This window comes from Enhydra lutris, unplaced genomic scaffold, assembly GCF_002288905.1.
Source record: "Enhydra lutris kenyoni isolate GAN:26980312 unplaced genomic scaffold, ASM228890v2 scaffoldscaffold20, whole genome shotgun sequence".
Lineage (NCBI taxonomy): Eukaryota > Metazoa > Chordata > Mammalia > Carnivora > Mustelidae > Enhydra > Enhydra lutris.
Window position 1 is genome coordinate 186,965 of NW_019154104.1, and position 21,348 is coordinate 208,312.

The following is a 21,348-nucleotide window of genomic DNA, read 5'->3' on the forward strand; positions in this document are numbered from 1 at the left end:
AATCATCATAGCCATTATCATTCTCTTCTTTATTATTATCATTCTCACCTCTGTTATTGTCATCAGACATTAAATGTCAGTCATAGACCAAGTGTCTACCTGCATTAGTTTATTTAATTTTCAGAACAGTCCTATAAAATGGAAACTCAACAAAGCATGAGCCTTTGCATACTACTAGCTATTACCTCAGTCAGGAAAGTTCTCATCTATCTTCCTCTAGGTGTCTCAGGTCTTAACTCAAATGATACGTATTCAGAGAAGTCTTCCTTGTCCACTCTATCTAAAATAATTATACCCTATTGCTAATCACTTTTTATCTCATTACTATCTTTTATTTTCTTTATAAACATTTATTGCTAGCTGAAACTATCTTATTTACATATTAGCTTAAGTGCTTATTATCTGTCTACTCCTATTAGAATGTAAACTTCATGGTAGCAAGCTCCCTGTCAATCTTATTTAGGTTTTAACCCCTGTACCTACGTCTAAGCCTGGCATTGGGTATATGCTCAAGAAGTATTTTTTCAGTAAATGTATGTTATCATTATCCTGATTCTTGTACATGTGGAAACTAATGCTTAAAAAGTTAAAGTAATTTAGCCAAGATCATGTAGCTGTTTTTTGTCTGCTTAAAGAAGGATTCATTGCATGTACAAGTCTCTAGCTTTAGCATATCAAATTAGCATATGTTCTTGGACCTACAGCTATCAAGCTTATGTTGAAATAAAAATTTGCATACATCTAAAATTATCTTACCTATCCTCATCATCTTGCAAATGAGTTATATAAATATGAGCCTACACTAGTATGAGGGAATAGAACCAGTAATGTATATAGAGAAAATACAAATTTTACAAGGTAAAGTGGGCTGAAGCAACTCAGACTACTGATAAACCTAAATTTAACAATGTTCTAAGAAAGAATATCCCTTCTTCTTCTGGCTTTTTCTTACACATGATTATTTTGCTTTTTCTATTAAAAAAATCTAAAAGAGAGCTTCACTCAGAAAATATACATACTGTATTTTAGCTTAATTACATAGTAATCCATGGTCAATATACTTATATAATTTTTACATTGTATTGCATTTCTTTGACGTTAATAAGTTATTCTCTTTCCTTTAGGAACTTTTCATGACTGAATCATGACAAAATAAAGTTCATATTCAAACTGAGTTTTCACTAGATTTGGGTAAAAGAAACTACAAAGATTTTTTGTGTATTAAACCTTGGAAATTATATTTTAAGTCAAATTTTTTAAAGATATAATGAATATTTCATATAAATATATTCCATTTCTAATGTGGTAAACTACTTTAATATTCTAGTCAAAATACAAACTGCAGTCCATTTAAAAGTGACTATAGTTGGTATTTCATACAATCTTAGAAACCAAAGGTATGCACTAGGGGACAAACTCTCAAAAATAAACCAGAATTCAATTAACAGACAAATTCTGTTAATAGGTACTCCCAGGCCATAGAGTTCTCAGGTAAAATTATGAAAGAACTTTGGAATAGACAAATGATTTTTGGCTGTCTTGTCTAGATCACCCTTCTGGGTCATCTCCCTTTTCATTGTCTGAGCTATTGTACAACACTAAATTGTAGTATGTGAATAGTAATGCAAATGACCCCAATCCATAGAAATGCATATTGTGTCTATTTGGAGATGCAACTGATTTTTGTTCAATTAATCTGAAAGTTCATTTCAACATTCCTGATGGCCCATGTGTGTGGAGTTTTTTTTAATTCTTTTTTGAACCAAGTGAAACATTTTTCTGATCCTCTTATTAACACGTAGGTAAAATCTTTGACCTATATTCATTTTGTATTTGTACAAAAGTCATGAATTTACCTTTTTTAAAAAAATTAACTTTAGAGATGATTAGGCGGCTCACTCAGTTAACCATCTGCCTTTGCTGGGGTTGTGATCCCAGGGTCCTGGGCTCAAGTCCTTCATCAGGTCCCTTACCCAGCAGGGAGCCTGCTCCTCCCTCTGCCTGCCAGTGTCCCTGCTTGTGTGCTCTCGGGCCCTCTCTCTCCCTGACAAATGTGTATAAAATTTAAAAAAAAAAATTTTAACACAGTTATGTCTTCTTAACAAGCTAAAAGTTCAATTTTAATGGCAATGGATTTGCTGCTTTTCCATATGATTTAGCCCAGACATGCAAAATTTGAGAATTCAGAGAAAATGGAAAGGACATACACAATGTAAAGAAGAGTCTAATAATATCAAACTATATTTATAAACTCTTTACTTGGTTAGATCATAAGAGGCTTGCTTGGTTAACATACTATATCCCACACAGGGTTGCAATATAAGGCTTTAGACAATTTAACTCTTATCTCTAGTCCTTGGGGGAATGCCCTAAACATTTTCTAAATCATTGCTACTTTACTAATGTAATGTAGAAATATCTTTGCCTTTATACATTTTCCATGTGCCTTATGAATGCTAGCTAGGCATTTGGAAAAAGAAAAACTGCAGTATAGCATCCTTTGATTTAGAAAGGAAAACTATGTAGCCACACTCTTACATGGTGTATTATACTCAGTAGAAGCAGGAGTTTGGGGTTGTTGTTTTTTTTTTAATGAATAAAAAAGTGATATGACATGACATTTAAGAATGTACAGGGAAGAACTGTGTAAGGAAGGAAAACAATTTTCCATCTACTTTTCTGAGTTCTTGGCTGAGAACTTCTATAACAAAAGATAGATTAACAAGAGAAAAACAAAGAAAAAGTTAATAAAAAGAAGTTTATTAACATGTATACTTCATGTATTATTTGGGAGTAACCACCCAAGATAGCCTGAACCACCAGCTTAAATACCATGTTTAGCTAAAGACAAAATAAAGTGGAAGGAGAGAGGCCAGCTATGGGGAGGTTACCAGAAAAACCACAGTAAGAGAAGAGTGAGGTTTGTAATACAGATTTAATCCATGCCTTTTCCATTGGTAACATTCTCTTGTGATTTAGATCATCCTTTTCTAGGTACAGAGAGAGGGAGACACCCTTATAAGTGGAAATTTCTTTTTTTTTTTTTTTCTTGAGCAATTAGCAACTTTTTTTTTAATTATGTTCAGTTAGCCTTTGTATAGTACATAATTAGTCCTTGATGCAGTGGTCAGTGATTCATTAGTTAAGTATAACATGCAGTGCTCATCACATGACGTGCCCTCCTCAATAATTTTTTTTTAAATGGAGATTTCTTTTATAAATATAATTTTTCTTTACCAAAGGGTAACTTCCACTCTGTTTTCAGAACTTCTATGTCTGCTATTTCTCAAAATAATCAACTCAAATAAGCTTTATGCTAAAAAGGCATATTTTGGGGTGATGTATTGTACTCCCTTTATGTGCCACCCCCAAAATACGACATATTGATTATTTTCAGTTAAAGTTCTTAAGAAACAGTTCCACAATTTGGCTATTGTGGACATTGCTGCTATGAACATTGGGGTACAGATGTTCCTTCTTTTCACTCCATCTGTATCTTTAGGGTAAATACCCAGTAGTGCAATTGCTGGGTCATAGGGTAGCTCTATTTTTAATTTTTTGAGGAACCTCCACACTGTTTTCCAAAGTGGCTTCACCAATTTGCATACCTACCAACAGTGTAAGAGGGTTCCCCTTCCTCCACAACCTCTCCAACATTTGTTGTTTCTTGTTTTGTCAATTTTTGCCATTCTAACTGGTGTAAGGTGGTATCTCAGTGTGGTTTTGATTTGAATTTCACTGATGGCTAATGATGAACATTTTTTCATGTGTCTGTTAGCCATTTGTATGTCTTTTGAGAAGTGTCTGTTCATGTCTTCTGCCCATTTTTTTTTATTTGATTATGTTTTTGGGGTGTTGAGTTTGAGAAGTTCTTTATAGAGCTGAGTTGCCCTTCAACAGACAGATAGATGTAGTCCATATATACAATGGAATATTACTCAGCCATCAGAAAGGATGAATACCCAACTTTTACAACAACATAGATGGCACTGGAGTAGCTTATGCTAAGTGAAATAAGTCAAGCAGAGAAGGTCATTTATCATATGGTTTCACTTATTTGTGGAAAATAAGGAATAGCATGGAGGGCATTAGGAGAAGGAAGGGAAAAATGAAGGGGGGATCAGAGTTGGAGACGAACCATGAAAGACTATGGACTCAGAGAAACAAACTGAAAGTTTGGGAGGGGAGGGGTGTAGGTGGGATAGATTAGCCTGGTATTGGGTATTAAGGAGGGCACAGATTGCATGGAGCAGTGGGTATTATACACAAAGAGTGAATCATGGAACACTACATCAAAAATTAATGATGTACTGTACGATGGCTAATGTAACATTTTAAAAAAGGAAAGAAAGAAGTCAGAAAATAAAAGAGAGAAAGAAAACAGCCAATTGAAGAAGGACACTCCCCAGAAAGCAGGAAATAAGTCTCCCTGTGAAAGGTACCCTCCCTGTACCAGAAGAGGAAAAGGCATCCATACTACCAGAGACAGAGATTTTAGCTCAGAAGACTACATTCACAAATCTTATTTCTTCACTAATTTACTCCCTCTAGCCCACACTTCTTTGTCTTATCAATTCTTCCCCCAGATTTATTGTTTCTTTTTTTTTAATGAATAAGGTAGTTTTATTTATATTTACTTATTTATTGTGTTATGTTAGTTACCATACAGTACATCGTTAGTTTTTGATGTAGTGTTCTATGATTCACTGTTTGCATATAACACCCAGTGCTCCATGCAATCCATGCCCTCCTTAATACCCATCACCAGGCTCATCCATCCCCCCACCCCACCCCCTTCTAAAACCCTCAGGTTTTTTTTTCCAGAGTCCATTGTGTCTCATGGTTCATCTCCCATTCTGATTTCTCCCCTTTCATTTTTCCCTTCTCCTAATGTCCTCCATGCTATTCCTTATGTTCCACAAATAAGTAAAACCATATAATTAACTTTCTCTCTTTGATTTATTTCTTGTTTCTTTGTCTAAAAGATATAAAAGCTGAATGCTTTGGTCATTGAGCCTTATATCTCTGGGGCCCCTGTATGTACAAAATTAATTTTTTTTTCTCTTTTTAATCTGTCTTATGCCAGTTTAATTATTAGACCAGCCAAAGAACCCAGAAGAGAAGAAAGGAAGAGTTTTTGTTGCCTGTAGCATATTCTGCTACCCTTAAATGAAAACCAAAAAGAATATTAAATCTAGTTAAAAACTCAGTATCTTAAAACCTTGTTTAATGAAATCCAATGTGACTTTCTTCCAGAAGTATTAGGAAATGATACTTATTGCAAATGCTCAATAATTCAGTGTTTTATATTATTGACTATAACCGTCTTTTAGGCTCTAGTTTATAACTTAGGGTTTTTAACTTTCTATTCAAATGCTTACCTAATGTTACCTGATCTTACTTACTAGAGCTGTCAAAATTACAGAAGAAATAAGTTAGCATTCTGTGTTACAGATCCAGAGTATCATCCAAACAAGAGTAACAACAAACATAGTAATAGCTAATGCTCATATACCATTCACTCTGGGCCAGATACTCTTCTGAATCAAACATTTCACACATATTATCTCACTTACCTCATAACAGCCCTATGAAATAGGTATTTCTGTTATTCTCATTTTATTCATAAGAAAACATACCTTAAAGAGATTATAACTTACCCAGTGTTACGCAGCTAATAATGGTAGAGCCAAGATTCAAATCCAGGCAGTCTGGTTCTGGAGTGCTACTCCCCAAACTGCCTTTCGTACCAGTTTTCCTTCGCTCCATATGCCTGTTGAAGTGGTTCTTATTACTAAGAGAAATAGTCAAGAACAAAAAAGCAATGAAAATTCAAGGACAGATTAGGAATGCAGTGATTGCTACTGGTAAGTTAGAAAGATAGGGTCATTTACTGGTGTACAGAGAAAAGAATTTGAAAGTCAGGAGAGCTGTTTCATTACAGGTTTACTGAATAACCCAGTAATAACCCCTGCTTTCTCTTCTCTAGACTGAAGATAAGTTATTCTGTAAAGTAGCTAAATATTCATCTAAAGAATGGAAAATGGTGTCAAGAATAATCTGAAATCCCTACCAGTCAAAAACTATTTATTCAGCTTTGTTATGTTTATATAATTAGGTAATATATATTTCTCATATTTATCATGATCATCATCAAAATTTTCAGAACGAACAACTAAATGTTGGTACCAAAGGAAGACCAGCCTGGGATTTACACATTTTCTAGAAATCATTAAGAATGACTCAATTTAGGGGCGCCTGGGTGGCTCAGTGGGTTAAAGCCTCTGCCTTCAGCTCAGATCATGATCCCAGGGTCCTGGGATTAAGCCCCGAATCAGGCTCTCTGCTCAGCGGGGAGCCTGCTTCCCCTCTCTCTCTGCCTGCCTCTCTGCCTTCTTGTGATCTCTGTCTGTCAAATAAATAAATAAAATCTTCAAAAAAAAAAAAAAAAAGAATGACTCAATTTAGAATTAAAGCTTTATGGATAATATATTAAGAATACTCACCATTGATACTCAAATTTGTATCCCTTTGAGTCATGGTGATAACCAGTTTTGTTCTTTATGTTCTACGTATCATAGCATTCTCTTTGAGGAGCTCAACAAGTTACCTATAAAGCAGCACAAATAGGCTTTTGATTTTCAGTATTCATTATAATTCACTTTATCTGCTGTGTAACCTGCTATAGTTCCAACTTCTTTAGAAAGTCAATACTGGAAAAGAAGAATTTTTCACAATTGCCTAGAAATTAAGAAAGCTCAGTGGAATTTAAGGCAATAATAATTCATGTATTAGTGGGGAAACTTCACAAATAGTTATCTGGAAAAGATTGTAAAATTGTACTGCTTATAAATATTGTTTGTGCACCTGAAAAGGCTTACGTTATGCATAGATAATAGCATTGCTGCTCTTATCTGTGATCAACACGTGTCTAAGAGTTCAAAAAATCATTAGTTATGGATATAACTAATATGTGTGTGTGTGTGTGTGTGTGTGTGTGTGTGTAAGTTCAACTTTTGTTAGAGTTTTAAATGTGACGACTTTTAATGATTATTCCATTTAATTAAATATCTAAACCAATGGGAAAAGAGCAAGTGAAGCAGAAATTTTTTTATAAGCCTGAGATCTTACAACTTTTTGATAATCGTATTCTTTTTTGTTTCTTAGATGGTCTATTAAATGGGCAATTGGTTAGTTTCATGACCAATTTTATATAATTTTCTCAAAAAAAGATCTTCTTTTATATATGGTTTGATAAAAGGCAGCAGATGGAGGTAGGAAAGATTTCTTGAGCAACAAAATCCTAGAGACAAAAGGAAGCTTGGAAATTGTCTATTTCAGAGTTTTTTAAACACTTTTCTCCTATGGAGCCATTTGGGAATCTGGCAAAGCCTACAGACTTCTTTTCAGGTAACTATTTTTAAGTATATAAAATGAAATATGTGGGATTACAAAGAAAACTAAATTTCAAATCATTATCAAAGTATCTATGAAAAATTGTGTGATAATAATGCCTCTTTTAAAATGCATTAAATAACTAAATCTAGCAACAACTCATTAGACTACTATATTTTGAAATCTTGGTGAATATTAAGAGTATTTTAAGATATCCATAATAATCTGAAGCATAGATTCTGTCATTTTAATGTGGTTTGTCACCTAAGCTCATAATGAAAGAAACTAATAAAAATTTACTTAGATTGGCAAATATAAAATTTTTAATTTTTTTCTCCATTCCAGTGAATGGACCCCTGACTTTTATCCACGAGTTCTTTCAAGGGCTCCATCATCTCCAGTTGAGGCCCGTGGAAACATTATCATTTTACAAATGAGGGAATCAAGTCCCATAGAATTGAGATAGCTTGACTAAAATCATACAACACAGTGTTAGATTAATCCTTACAGAGATAACTTCAGACTTTAACTCAGCCTTTTCCTGAAGTTTTAGTCTAGAAATTGGCAGTTATAGTCTGTCATTTGTCACTGACTCATGGCATGATCTGGAGCCAATTCTTTGTTCTCATTGTACCTCAGATTCTCCCTAAGTAAATGTAGGTGACTAAAAATCTAAATAAGGATAATAATAATGACTTAGATTTGTATTGCTCTTTTTCAATAGTTTTCACTTACACATACAGTATCCTACTTAATTTTTCCCATTTTATGGATAAGGAAATTAAAACTCCAAGATGTTAAATGTTATGTCTAAGGTCACACAGCTAAGAAAAGGATAAACCAATATCAGAAACCATACCACTGGACTCCAAAGGACGTTCTTTTTATCATGCTGCCTTTCATATCACAAATAAATCAAAACTCTGAGTTCCTCAGTTAAATATGTGTTGTGATAACATAAATCCGATTAAACACAAATGAATTGTTATTATGCTCAGATGAGCCAAATACACGTACCGTAATTTATCCAGATAAGGTGATGAATGAATGGAACTATGGGAAAGAGCTTTTCTAAACTATTCTTCATTTTTCACATAAGAATTGAGAAGATAAAGAAATAGAATTTAAAAGTCTGAGATTGTAGAGTTGTTGGCTTACTGTTGTTTAAATCAAACCTTTCTTCTGTTTCTGGGTAGGCTAAAGAGGCAAGTAATCTAAGTAAATGCCAAAGAGGTCCTTTTTCTCTATCCTCTTGAGTTTTATTTTGATGAGTAAATGGTATTCCAAGAAGTTTGTTCTTTCAGAGACGAATTACTCTTAAATAAGTTTAATGGGGTAGAAAAATTAAAGTCAAAAGAGCCACGCTACATCAGAAATCTCTATCATCTGTATCATCCTAGTGACATGACCATGTGAGATAAAGAATATCTTGTTCTCTTAGAAAATAAGGAATCTGCTGAACCTGACCTGAAATCTAGAGTGTAGAATAACCTTTATTGGATTCCAAATGTCACCATTTGATTAACCTTAAGTAATATAAATAGGAAGGTATTTTCCAGATTCTTAAGATCATTCTGTGGGGAGCTCAGTTATGTCTTAGCTATAATCCACATGGTTTTAATATTACATTTCTTAATATTGGCCCACCCAGATAAGTAAAAATCATTTTTAAGATAGTACAGGAGTGGCTATGATCAAACTTATACTATAAAAAATAAATTTTAATCTGAGATGAAAAAAACCATGATTACTATAAAATAAACATTCAGAATTAGCAAATGTTTACTCTGTACAAAGAACTATATTTAACATAGTAGGGAATGTAAAGAGAATTAAAGTCAGATCTTTTCCCTCCAAGAACCTATAGTATATTTTGAGACCCTTATCAACAATTGGAACATTAGTAACTGTGATAACTCTTATAATAGAAGTTCAGATAAGAGGTTTTAAGAATTTAAGAATTACCTAAAACTCGATTATGGTGATGGTTGTGCACCCATGTGAATTTATTAAAAGTCACCAAACTATATTCTTAAGATGGGTGACTTTTGTAGTAGGTAAATTGTATTTCAATAAAGATATTACAAGTTCAGGGAAAGAAGAAATTATTTCTGATTGAGGAACTTTGGGAATAGTTTTTGCAACTGGTACGGTGTAAGCTGGATCTTAAAAGACAAGTAGTATTTGAATCAGAAAATAAGCAAAGGGTACCAGACAGATGAAACAGCTTGTCTAAGATCTAAAATAGCTTTCTCAAGAGTAAAAGGAAAGTTCTATAGGAGCTAGTTCAGACTTCCCTACATGCTTTAGATTATGTGGCCTGCATTCCTACCAGTATATATGGCCATATGGCTATGACATTTCTAAAAAGTTTTGGTCAATCTGTCTTGAAAAACAAATAACTATACATGGATTTTCTTTCTTTCTTTGGGTCAAAAAGAAGAATTTGCTTACATTCTGAGCTAATGTGGAAGTTACAATGAAGTAATGAAGTCACAATGAGAGTGTGTGATTACAGTTATTTTACAATTGTCAGTGCCTCCACTGATCATAGCATGATCACAACTGACATTTCTTTCTACCTTTATAGCTTAAAATCTCTGATACATGTCTTTTCTCCCTCGAGCCCTTTAACAATCTTTATTTTTCCCATGAGGAACTGAGATTAAAGGAGCACCTAGAGCCTAGAATAATAAAGATATGCTAAAGGAAATGTCAAGATATTCTGGCCTACTAAGAATAGGATGAGGGAGAGAAAATCGTAATATAAAAATCTTTAAAAAATTAAAAATCTAGCTAAATTGCATGCCACACATAAACCAAAAGATAAAATAGATGAAGTCAACTACCATCATGAATAATAGGAAAGCAAATTTGAAATTTTTTTCTAATGAGCTGGAACAGCTCATGTTAAAATAAGTTTTATTGACAGTAGAGAAGAGTATATAGGAAACTTAGTAACAATTTCTAAATAGGTAGTCTTCTTTGTTGTTTCTTTTTTTAAATGTAGCATTAAGATTAAATTTCCTTTCCAAACCATTGCCATAGAATTTCTCAAATTAGTAAGCATATATACAGAAGCTTAATTTCTAATGTGACTGCTGACCAGTACCATCGTGCTAAAAATAGGAGAGGGCTTTCTTAATGTCCATCAAAGATGACTTCCTTTGTTCCTGTTTGACCCTATCTGACCCAACTGCTGAGAATTATTCAGTATGAACCATATTGTATAGATTTATTCCTAATATTTGCAAGGAGAAATAATACAAATTATCCTGGTGAGCAGCAAAATAGAGGCAGTTTTTATGAAACCTGAGTTGTGTTAACCTGTAATTAAATGTAATCTCCATTTTAATATTTATACATCTTTATATTGTTATGAACCTATTCTTAACATGGGCTTTATTTTATTTGTTTCTCTCTTCCCTCACTTCTGCAAAAGGCAGAAGGGAAAGGATGTTTGTTATTCACACTTTGTACCCCACTAACTGGTGTTATACATCTGGCTTCCACTGGAGAGCCCCTGACATCGCAGGGAACGGTGATCAAAATTCCACACATTAGCTTCAAGCTGGGGGCTCGTAGCTACTGCAGCATTGAAGGGGGTCTTTTCCTGGCTTCTTTAAAATAAGCATGGTGATGGGATGGTTTAAGGGAAGAACACCTCTCAAATCACATGACCACTGCTGTGCTTCCGTGTGTCCTGCTTTCTTCATAACAGCTTGGCACTACATTTTTTCCCTGTATCTTAATGGATTTGTGTGTGTACAAGTGGGAGGGGGTGGGGAGAGTTGTCAGTGGATGGTTATACATTATGCATGCATCTTTCAGTGTTAGAGTGATGTGCCTTCCCTTATGTGTCACAGATTATAGTCACAGATTAAATCTTCTGTGTTCCTGAGAGATTGGACTGTCTCTCTTACTGGTGTGAGATTCATGTGTTTTGATGTTTACACCCTCAGTTGTTCTTCATGCTGCATTAAACATCAGTAGAAATGTTCTCCCGTAAGAGTTAGCTTTTCATGTTGGGCTGAAAAAGTCTTCATTTCTGTGTAGCAGTTCATGTTATTATAACCTATGGCTTTCAATTGTACCTCCCATAATGAAGAGCTGACTTTAAACACTGTGCTATTCTTGTTATGACCTAAGCATAAGGTAAGTCACTTCTCTAACTGTATCTAAAGATTGTGGTTGTTTGTTAAAATTTTCTCAGCTTTGTTTAAAGCATTTTCACTTTTTTCCTTACCATTTATTACATGCTCTCCCCTCTTTTGTTTTCTGTTTCATGGCTTAAGATTTCTTACCGGACAATGTGATCCTCAGCAAAAATTATATTACACATGTAAACACATGTTGAAATGAATTAAATGAATTATTTGATGTCTGAAAGCAGTCTTGATTAGTAAATGAATATCTATGTCTTCAGTAAGTCTCTTGTGTTTTTCATTTCCTCCATTGACTGTAATATAATAATGCTGTTTCTACACATGATTTTAGTTTAATTCCAGCTGAAAGGGGTATTGTTAACACCATAAAGTTAGATGTTAACTATAGTAAAATAACATAATCCAATAAAATAAAGTAATAGATAATCCAGTACCATATCTTTCATTTTTAATCATTTTAATTTTAATTTTAATTTTAAACAAATTTGGTATTAGGCCAAAATCTCAGTTTCATTTCGTTTTTCAGACTTCCCTTTGTTTTTTTTTTTTTTTTCATTGACTAAAAAGCCAGGGTTAGATTAAAAAAAAAACAAAAAACAGTAAACTGTAAAACTTGGGACAGACCTCTGTTACCTTCTTTCTAGTCCCCATGTGTGAGAACAAGAACAGTAATTGTTTCTTGACTTTATTCTTTCAAGTAAATCCCATTACATTGTGAGTTAGGTAAAATCTTCATATCGGGATTTTGTAAAATTAGGTAAATATTATAGAGACCAGTTTCATGGTACATGAGAGAGGGGATCTGCTTGTGCATATATATTTTAAATGCATATTATATTTATAAAGTGCATATTATATTTTAAAATTATTTTCCTCAGTTTTTTTAATATATACTCAAGGTCACTAAAGTAAAGAAGTTCATGAAATCATTTAAGTGATTTCCCTCAAATCTGGAACAAATAGCCAATGTAATATAAATGAGAAAATACTGGTTATACTGCTATTGGCAATTTGTTCAGGAAACTGAATTGTTTTTTATCATTCAAATTTATCTTCCAAAACCATGAAATATATAATTCTAAACTCAGGTACCACAAAGCAAGATTTTGGGTTTGATTATTGAATTCATGCTATGAACCAATTTTTTTTTTTTTTTTTTTTTAATTTTTAAGCCACCTAAGACAGGGTTTTTTAAATTGCTGTTTTGGTTTGGTTTGACTTTTTTTTTGGTAATGCTAGCTAGTTTTTCACCACCATTTCCATTTAGTTGTGATATAAATCTGTTGAAACATTTGATGAGACAATTTGAACTACTCATCTGAACTGCTCTGTTCATTATAAATCTCTTGTTTCTATCCACACACTAGCTCCACTCTAGATTGGAAGGGCTTAAAGATGAACTCTGGAGGAATAGAGGCTACGACTTAAGAGTAACTATTACTGATCAAAGGAGCTGCTTTCCATTCGCAAACATTGCTTTGCGCTATGGGTTTGGGCTCCTTCTGTTTCTACATCTTGTTGAAGACTTTCTTGACTTCATTTGACTTCTTTGAACTCTGTTTTTGTCTTTCAGCATTTTCCCCTTTTTTTTCCTTCTCTCTCCCAGATTTTTCTTATTCTATTAGCTTTCTCTTGTGTTCCTTATACTGCTTTTTAAAATGTAGTTTATCTCTTTATTAAGCTTGTCTATTAATTTGTCTATGAGTGTTTGTTTCTTTTCTCCTTTAAGGCTGTAGTGGTCTAGTTACACCTATTTTCATTCCATGGTATGAAAACTTGCTTGTTTATTTTGCAGCAAGTTCATTAGTGATCCTTACCCTCTTAGTATGAATTTTCAATAAGAAATAGCAGAACATTTTGTATATTCATAGTGTCCCCTTCTATAAGCCCAAACTTTCTTTTCTATTGTCTAGACTTACTTCCCCAAACTTCTCTTTCTTCTTTTTCTTTTTCTCACTCTCGTGTCTTCCTCCCTGTATTTTTGTTTCAAATAATCATTAATTTCCTTTCTCATTTGGCCCAGAATTGTTTTTCAATAAAACTTCTGAGTGAAAGAATATAATATTATCTTTCAGATTAGCTTCTTCATTCTAGTATATTTAAAACTAAATAATCTGGGCCAAAAGAGAATAACTATAACATCTGGAATTATTTTTCCCCTTTTTTCCCTTTTTTTTTTTTGGTGTGTGTGTGTGTGTGTGTGTGTGTGTTTCTTGTGTGTATGTTTGTGTGATTTTTTTATTGTTTTTGTTTCTTTAAACATTAACAATTGTTCTTTTCAGGGAAGGACAACCATAACCCACCCTAAGTTGCAACATTCCTTTCATAAGTTGTTTCATTACAATAGTAGCTTGTGTTAAGCAATAGAAATTAATTTGTTGTGTATATATATCCATTTGGGGCAAGCTGCTGTGGAGTGGGAAGAAGAGGTGTGCAGTTTAAGTACAATTTTCTCTGATATTAACAAATGTTAGTGCCATACAACATGGCTCTTGAATTCAACACTTATAACATTTAAAAGAATGTTCTGCTTTGACCTAAACTATAAACAAAGCATAAGGGTTTCTGATTGATAAACTCTATATAAACACCTGAGAACTGGTAAATAAATGAACTCAATTTTATTTTCCAACAAAGTCATCTTTCATAGCCCATATTTTATTTATAACCAATTATTTTAATAACCAATTATTTTAATTGGTTACATTTTAATTTGTTATTATTTTAATTAGTAAATAACAAAGGTCATTGGAATCACATAAATATTGTATATGAGGATTTCTCTGTTTTCCCCTTATCAACATATATAATTAAAAATCACTACAATGGGTATTTTATTATAACTTTATTATTTGAGCTGCATTATTAGTCTAGTCAAGAGCTATCATAGTGCCTTAAGATTAAGGGTCTGTATTCATAGCTGAATATGTGGTAACTTATTTTTTCCATATACTAATTTCGATGCACATCAGTAAAAAGTTGCCTTTGGTTTTGCTTCTGTCCCATTTTTAATGTTGTACCCCAATTTTTTTCTAGAAGTCTGCTCTTCCTTTACAGTAAGAAAAAAATTTTTTAAAAATATGGAACAAATGTAATATATTTTTACTAAGTTGTTATGATATCTGAGATATATTAAGCCTTTGCTTCTAAACCTCAGGAGCTTGCCCATTAAGTATGCATACATATCTGGCTATCTGTGTTCTGAGCCCTAAATTACTGAGTTTATGCTCTCTCTGCAGGTCCAGTCCAGGTGCAGCAGCAAGGAGAACATTCTCAGAGCCAGTAAGTATGTCAACATTTCAGATGGACTACTGAATTAAGAGTGTATAGTTCAATAGGAAGAAGAGCTAAAATATTTTGGTGAAACAACAAAGAGCAATTGGGGACAGTTTATATAAAGAATATAAAAGGCTTTCACCTCCTTTGATATTAGTATCAATATATTAGTGAATATTTCCCTCATTCCAGTTGTTCCTGGAAACTGACAACAGAATTTTGATAGCACTTCTCATTAGGGTAGTAATGAGTCCCTCAATGATTCTACAGTGAGAACCCTCTTTAACTGCCCCACTGCCAAAAATTATTTGAAAATAGACTTAACTGAAAATAATTATATAAATCTACTATAAGAATCTAACTTAAAAAAAAGTGACTCCTGAGAGGAGTCATAATCATTTTGTAAATGAATTCTTAAAAGATCCTACCTTCTTAAGCAGCATGTTTTAGAACATAGCTCCATGAACTAAGGATAAAGAAACCTTAATTTTTTTTTGTTTGATCACTGATAACATTAACTTGAAGTCATCTAACTTTGTGTATTACTCATTTTTCTATCCTATAAAAAGGAAATATAAATAGCTTTTCCTTAACAATCACAAAAGTTATTGGAAAACTTCAAATAGATAAAAATTTGTGTTTTATTTTCTTTACTGTAAATTTTTCCTATTTCTGTGTTGTGAATCTGTTATGTTAGCTTGAAACCCTTGGGTGAAATTTTGAAATGACATTTTGTGATGATTGCTGTATGATTTCCATTTGTTTTTGACCCTGAGATGATAGTGGATCATTGATAGTGATTATGATGATAGGAACAAAAATAATTTCTTACTGACAACAGATTTCTTTGAATGCTCTTACACCTTTATCGTGGATCTTTGTGTTATTAGAATGGTCTTTCATTTCAGTTGTGTTCTTACTGGCGTATAGACTTTTAACCACTTCGGATGGAAATTACAGTTGTCCAGATTTTCCTGATCATGTTTTCTTATGATGAAATAGTCATTTCATCATTTAGATCTATGTAGTCATTTAGATCCATGTAGAGAGCCCATCTAACATCATAACCGCTCTATAAGTTTAAGATCTTTCATCTCGGGGCGCCTGGGTGGCTCAGTGGGTTAAGCCGCTGCCTTCGGCTCGGGTCATGATCTCAGGGTCCTGGGATCGAGTCCCGCATCGGGCTCTCTGCTCAGTGGGGAGCCTGCTTCTCTCTCTCTCTCTCTCTCTCTCTCTCTCTCTGCCTGCCTCTCTGTCTACTTGTGATCTCTCTCTGTCAAATAAATAAATAAAATCTTTAAAAAAAAAAAAAAAAGATCTTTCATCTCAACACCACTTTAGTAACTCATACACGTGCCCCTAGGCACACCCAGGATTCTTTTATCACCATGAGCTGTTCTACCTCTGAACTTCTTTACTTCAATATTTTATTGCTTATTTAGTCACTTTAATCACCCTTAGTTTCTTCCTTTACTATGAACTAGTAATGTTGCAGTCCTGTAGATCCTATTAACAGTTCCTCATTCTGTCAGTGCTGTGTTCTGCCTCTATTCTTTTGGACCCTTTCCCCTATGCATAAATTATCCATTCCCCTTGTTTTCCTAGAAAACTGTTTTTTTTTTTCTTTTCAAACATGTTTTATCTTATAATGATGCATAAGCAAATCCTGTAGAAGAGCCAAATAATACAGAAATATAGAGACTAAATATAAATTTGGTCTTTGTTGCCACAGACCTTTTGTTCTATGCATCTCTATTTTATACCCGTATATATACATATACTGTCTTTATTTGTCTGCATATTTGTTTCAAGTTCTTATTTAAATTCTAGTTAGTTACCATATGGGGTAATATTGGTTTCAGGAAAAGAATTTGGTGCTTCATCACTTATGTATAACACCCAGTGCTCATCACAAGTGCCCTCCTTAATACCCATCACTCATTTAAGCTGTACCCCCACCAAACTGCTCTCCATCAACCTTCAGTTTGCTTTCTCTACTTAGGAATTTCTTATGGTTTGTCTCCCTCCTTCCCCTGTGATCATCTGTGTGAGATCATATGATAATTGTCTTTCTCTGACTGACTTGTTTCACTTAGCATAATACACTCTAGCTACATCCATATCATTGCAAAGGCAAGATTTCATTCTTTTTGATGGCTGAATAATATTCCTCTGTGTGTGTGTGTGTGTGTGTGTGTGTGTGTGTGTGTGTCTGTGTGTGTTCACCACATCTTCTTTATCCATTCATCAGTCAATGGCTATTTAGGCTCTTTCCATAATTTGGCTATTATAGATAATGTTGCTATAAACATCGTGGAGCATGTGTCCCTTTGAATCAGTATTTTTGTATCTTTTGATTAAATACCTAGTAAGGTAATTGCTGGATCATAAGGTGGTTCTATTTTTAACTTTTTGAGGAACCTCCATGCTCTTTTCTGGAGTGGCTCCACCAGTTTGTATTCCCACCAACAGTCAAAGAGGGTTCCCCTTTCTCCATATCCTCCCTGTTGTTTCTTGTGTTGTTCATTTTAGCCATTCCATCAGGTGTGAAGTGATATCTCAATAGTAGTTTTGATTTGTATTTCTGTCATGATGAGTGATGTTGAGCTAGAAAATTCTTAGTTATCCTTCAAGACTCAGTTCAAGTGTGAGCTTCTCTGTGACATGTTCTCTGAATTCCCTCTAGGCAAGGTAACTATAACTAATTCTTCTTGTATGCCTGTCCCGTCCCTTATACTTTAATCATTTTTTAGTTTATTTACTGAATTACCTATTCTCAAGGAAAACATTTCCAGTATGTAGCCTAGGTAAAGAAAATTGCGCAAACATACTTCAGAGATATTGTAGATTAGGTCCCATACTACCACAATAAAGTTAATATCACAATAAAGAGAATCAAATGTATTTTTTGTTTCCCATTGCATACAAAAGTTATATTTATACTATACTGTAGTCTAGTAAGTACTTTATTGCTAAATTGCTAACCATCCTCTGAGCTTTCAGCAAGTTGTAATCACTGATCACAGGTCACCATAACAAATGAAATAATGATGAAAAAGTTTGAAATAATTACCAAAATATAACACAGAGACATGAAGCGAGCAAATGTTGTTGGAAAAAATGGTGCCAATAGACTCACTTGAGGCAGAGGTGCTTTTAATTTGTTAAAAAGAAAAAAAAACAATATCTGCAAAGCTTTATAAAGTGAAATGCAATAATACAAAGTATACCTGTAATCAACTTCTTTTTTAGCATATATAGAAATCTGTCAAAACAAAACATCAGTAGATCCTAGAGAAAGGAAAAGAAGGGGGTGGAAGGGATGGGGTGGCTGGGTGATGGACACTGGGGAGAGCGTGTGCTATGGTGAGAGCTGTGAATTGTGTGAGACTGATGAATCATAGACCTGTGCCCCTGAAACAAATAATACATTATATGTTAATAAAAAAAGAAAAGAATACACTTAACTTCTAAAATTCAGAACTTGGAATTCATCTACAATTGTCCAAGGAGGAGTTAACTTTGGTAATGTTTTTCTAAGTAAGAGGTAACTTTCCTTTTGCTCCTCAAAAAATTATCAAAACTGTTGATACCTATTGATATCAATACCTGTTGATAATAAACCTGAGTTTATTCTTTCTGTGATCTTTTAGGGTTCCCACCCCAATTCAAACTTGATGGGGGTGTCCCGCCACACACAACACCAAGTAATTCTCAGACACCAACAGAATATCCAAGAAGTCAACTCAATTCTGATACTATATACTCAGAAATAGCATCAGAGTCCACAGGTTAAGGACTCAGTCCTACAAAACTGCCTTCCATAGTCCACTTCAGATGCCAGTCACAAGCCCCAGGCTGTTACTTTTGCCTCTCACCAACCAGCTACCGGTTAGAAGTTCCAGTAACCTCCTCCTTAGGTTCTATTAATTTTCTAGGGTGGCTTACAGAACTCAGGGAACACTTTCATTTACCAGTTTATTAAAAGTTGTGATAAAGGATACAAATCAACAGCCAGATGAAGAGAAACCATAGGGCAGGGCCTGGAACAAAGGAGCTTCTGCCCTTCTAGAGCTTGGGGCCTGGCTCAGCAGCATGTGGAAGCATTCTGATTCTCCAAGCATGGAAGCTCTCCTTAAAAGAAGGGCCAAAAAGTTCTTCTTGGGTTTTTAATGGAGACTGTGTTACATTGTCATGACTGACTAAGTCATTGGCAACTGGCTGATTCAACCTGCAATCCCTCTCCCTTCCCAGAGGTTGGGGGGTGGGACTGAAAGTTCCAACCCTCTAATCACACGGTTGATCCTCCTGGAAATCAGTCCCCTGCCCTTGGGTGGGGTCCAAAAGTCACCATCATTAATAATAAGAAATAATAAGATATTCTTTTCATCTTAAGGCTCTGAGATACGTTTAGGACCTGAGGATGAAGACCAAATATATCTCAGAAATATATTTTATCTGAATGACAAAATATATATTTCTTATAAATTTTTATATCACATATGGTATGGGAAAATACCAGTATGATAAAGTTAATAGTCTCAGCTAAAACTTCCTCAGAAAAGGAAAGGCAAACTCAGGATATTTATGAGATTTTGAAATTTACTTCCTTGAGATAAAATATATTCTTGGTAATGAACTTATATACAGAAGTGTAACTTAGGAAACTTTATTCTCTTTATGAGTTAAAACAGTTTAAGTAGACAAATGGAATCAGGCTTAGAGCTCACTCCGTCTCTAGAACACAGCAAAAAGTTACCCACATATTGAATAAGAGTAGAATCCCGGGGAAATATAGTCCTTTAGGTCCTAGCTGAGGACTTGTGAACAGTAGGAGAGTGTTTCAGGAAACCCCTGGAACTTAACAGTCCAGGTATATTGTTGGTTTTCTTAGGAGAAGGCATATACTGACTATTTTGACCCAAAGGGTCATTAAAGAAAATACAGCATAAATCCACGCCATCAAATATGCAGCCTCAAGAGGTAGTGAAGGTAAAAGAAGTTTGGGTATTGGTACTATATGAAAGTGGGATATGATTGTTCTGTTATAGGCCTGATGTACTGAACAAATCTATATCTCCACCCACTGGGCTTTTTGATTGGGAGGATAGAAGTGTTACAAGAGTAAGTACAACATGGGGTGGTTGGGTGGCTCAGTTGTCTGGGCATTCAACTTGATTTCAGCTCAGTTCCTGATCTTATCATCGTGGGATCTTGCCCCGCATTGGGCTCCGCACTCAGTGCAGAATCTGCTTGGGGTTCTCTCTCCCTCTCACTCTGCCCCTCCTGTTCATGCTCTCTCTCTTGCATGTGTGCTCTCTCTCTCTCTCTTTCAAGTCTAAAAAAGAAAAAATAAGTACATTTCTCTACTTACTTTCACCTGATAGTTTTAGTGTTTCTTTAGCTTCTGATTTAAGAGAGTATTTTGTACTTTGGGGTAAAGGTTTAGATGGCTGATTTGAATCTTAATTGGGTTCAGCCCCAGTAATCCTTATATTATAAGTTGAATTTTTGCCCACAAAGTGAAAAAGTTCTGGCATTTCCTTGAGATTTTCCATTGGACTTGTGTCTAAACACAAAGGTACTGGTAAATCAATATTCAAATTAGCTATAATCTCATTACAAATAGGGGAGTCCTCAGGGATTTCAAGGAAGAGACCATTAGGAGAATATTTAATCTAGCAATTTCATTTATACAATATACACCTACCAAGTTAGCAGTTATCACAGAGGAGGGAAGAATATTCCTCTGTTAATACCTAAGGGTCATGGTTATAAATGGAACTATCAGAGGATTATTAGAGATACTTACCAATAGGTAGTTTTTATTGCAAGAGAGAGATTGTGTAACAGTGGTAGAGTTTAAGGTTGATATTGTATGCCTGTATCAACAACAAAACAAAAAGCTTGTGAGGTTGTTCTTGAAAATTTAGAGAAATTTCTCTTTGGGAATTAAAGGGTAGAACAAAAAATTAGGAAGATGCTCTCCCTCGGAGCATCTTCATTAACACACTTCATTGTTTTTTTCCTTTGGTTTCTTAACTAAGATAAAATAGTTGTTTTTTCAATGTCTTTATATATATAGTATTTATAAGTATCTCTATCAAAGGACTCCTTCTTTCAGGATTTACTGAGCCTGATAAGAGCATCTAGTTGTTTTATTTGTAAGGCCAACAATTTATTGAGTTTGTTGTTGTTGTAAAATTCTCAATATTCCGCCAAGTGCTAGAAGCCTGGCAATGTTATTATTTTCCATATTAGTTTTTTGCTTACATACAAAATCCTCTATTTGCGTCTGTAAGCACTACTGCTTACAGAAAAAAGAAAAAAACAAGGAGAGAGTTAGGAGTCACATCTGCTTTAAGGTCTATTCCTGAGTGCTGTCTAAAGGCGTAAAAGAGCCACTCCCTGAAGTCTCTGATATCCTCATCCTTTCTTTGCTATAAGACTAAATCAGAGCCCAATCTATTTTCTCAGGAAAAGTCCAAAAGACCTTGACCAACTTCTTTTG

The 21,348-nt window shown here is 34.2% G+C and overlaps 1 protein-coding gene across 1 annotated transcript in view; it reads left to right on the plus strand.

The window, feature by feature from the left end:
• Positions 1 to 21,348, plus strand: part of LOC111148720 (gephyrin) — a 200,666-nt gene that overhangs the window by 48,130 nt on the left and 131,188 nt on the right. Inside the window, exon 4 of the mRNA XM_022505522.1 lies at positions 14,801 to 14,843. Within this exon, the coding sequence (XP_022361230.1) occupies positions 14,801 to 14,843 (43 nt within the window). The remainder of the gene's footprint in view (positions 1 to 14,800; positions 14,844 to 21,348) is intronic.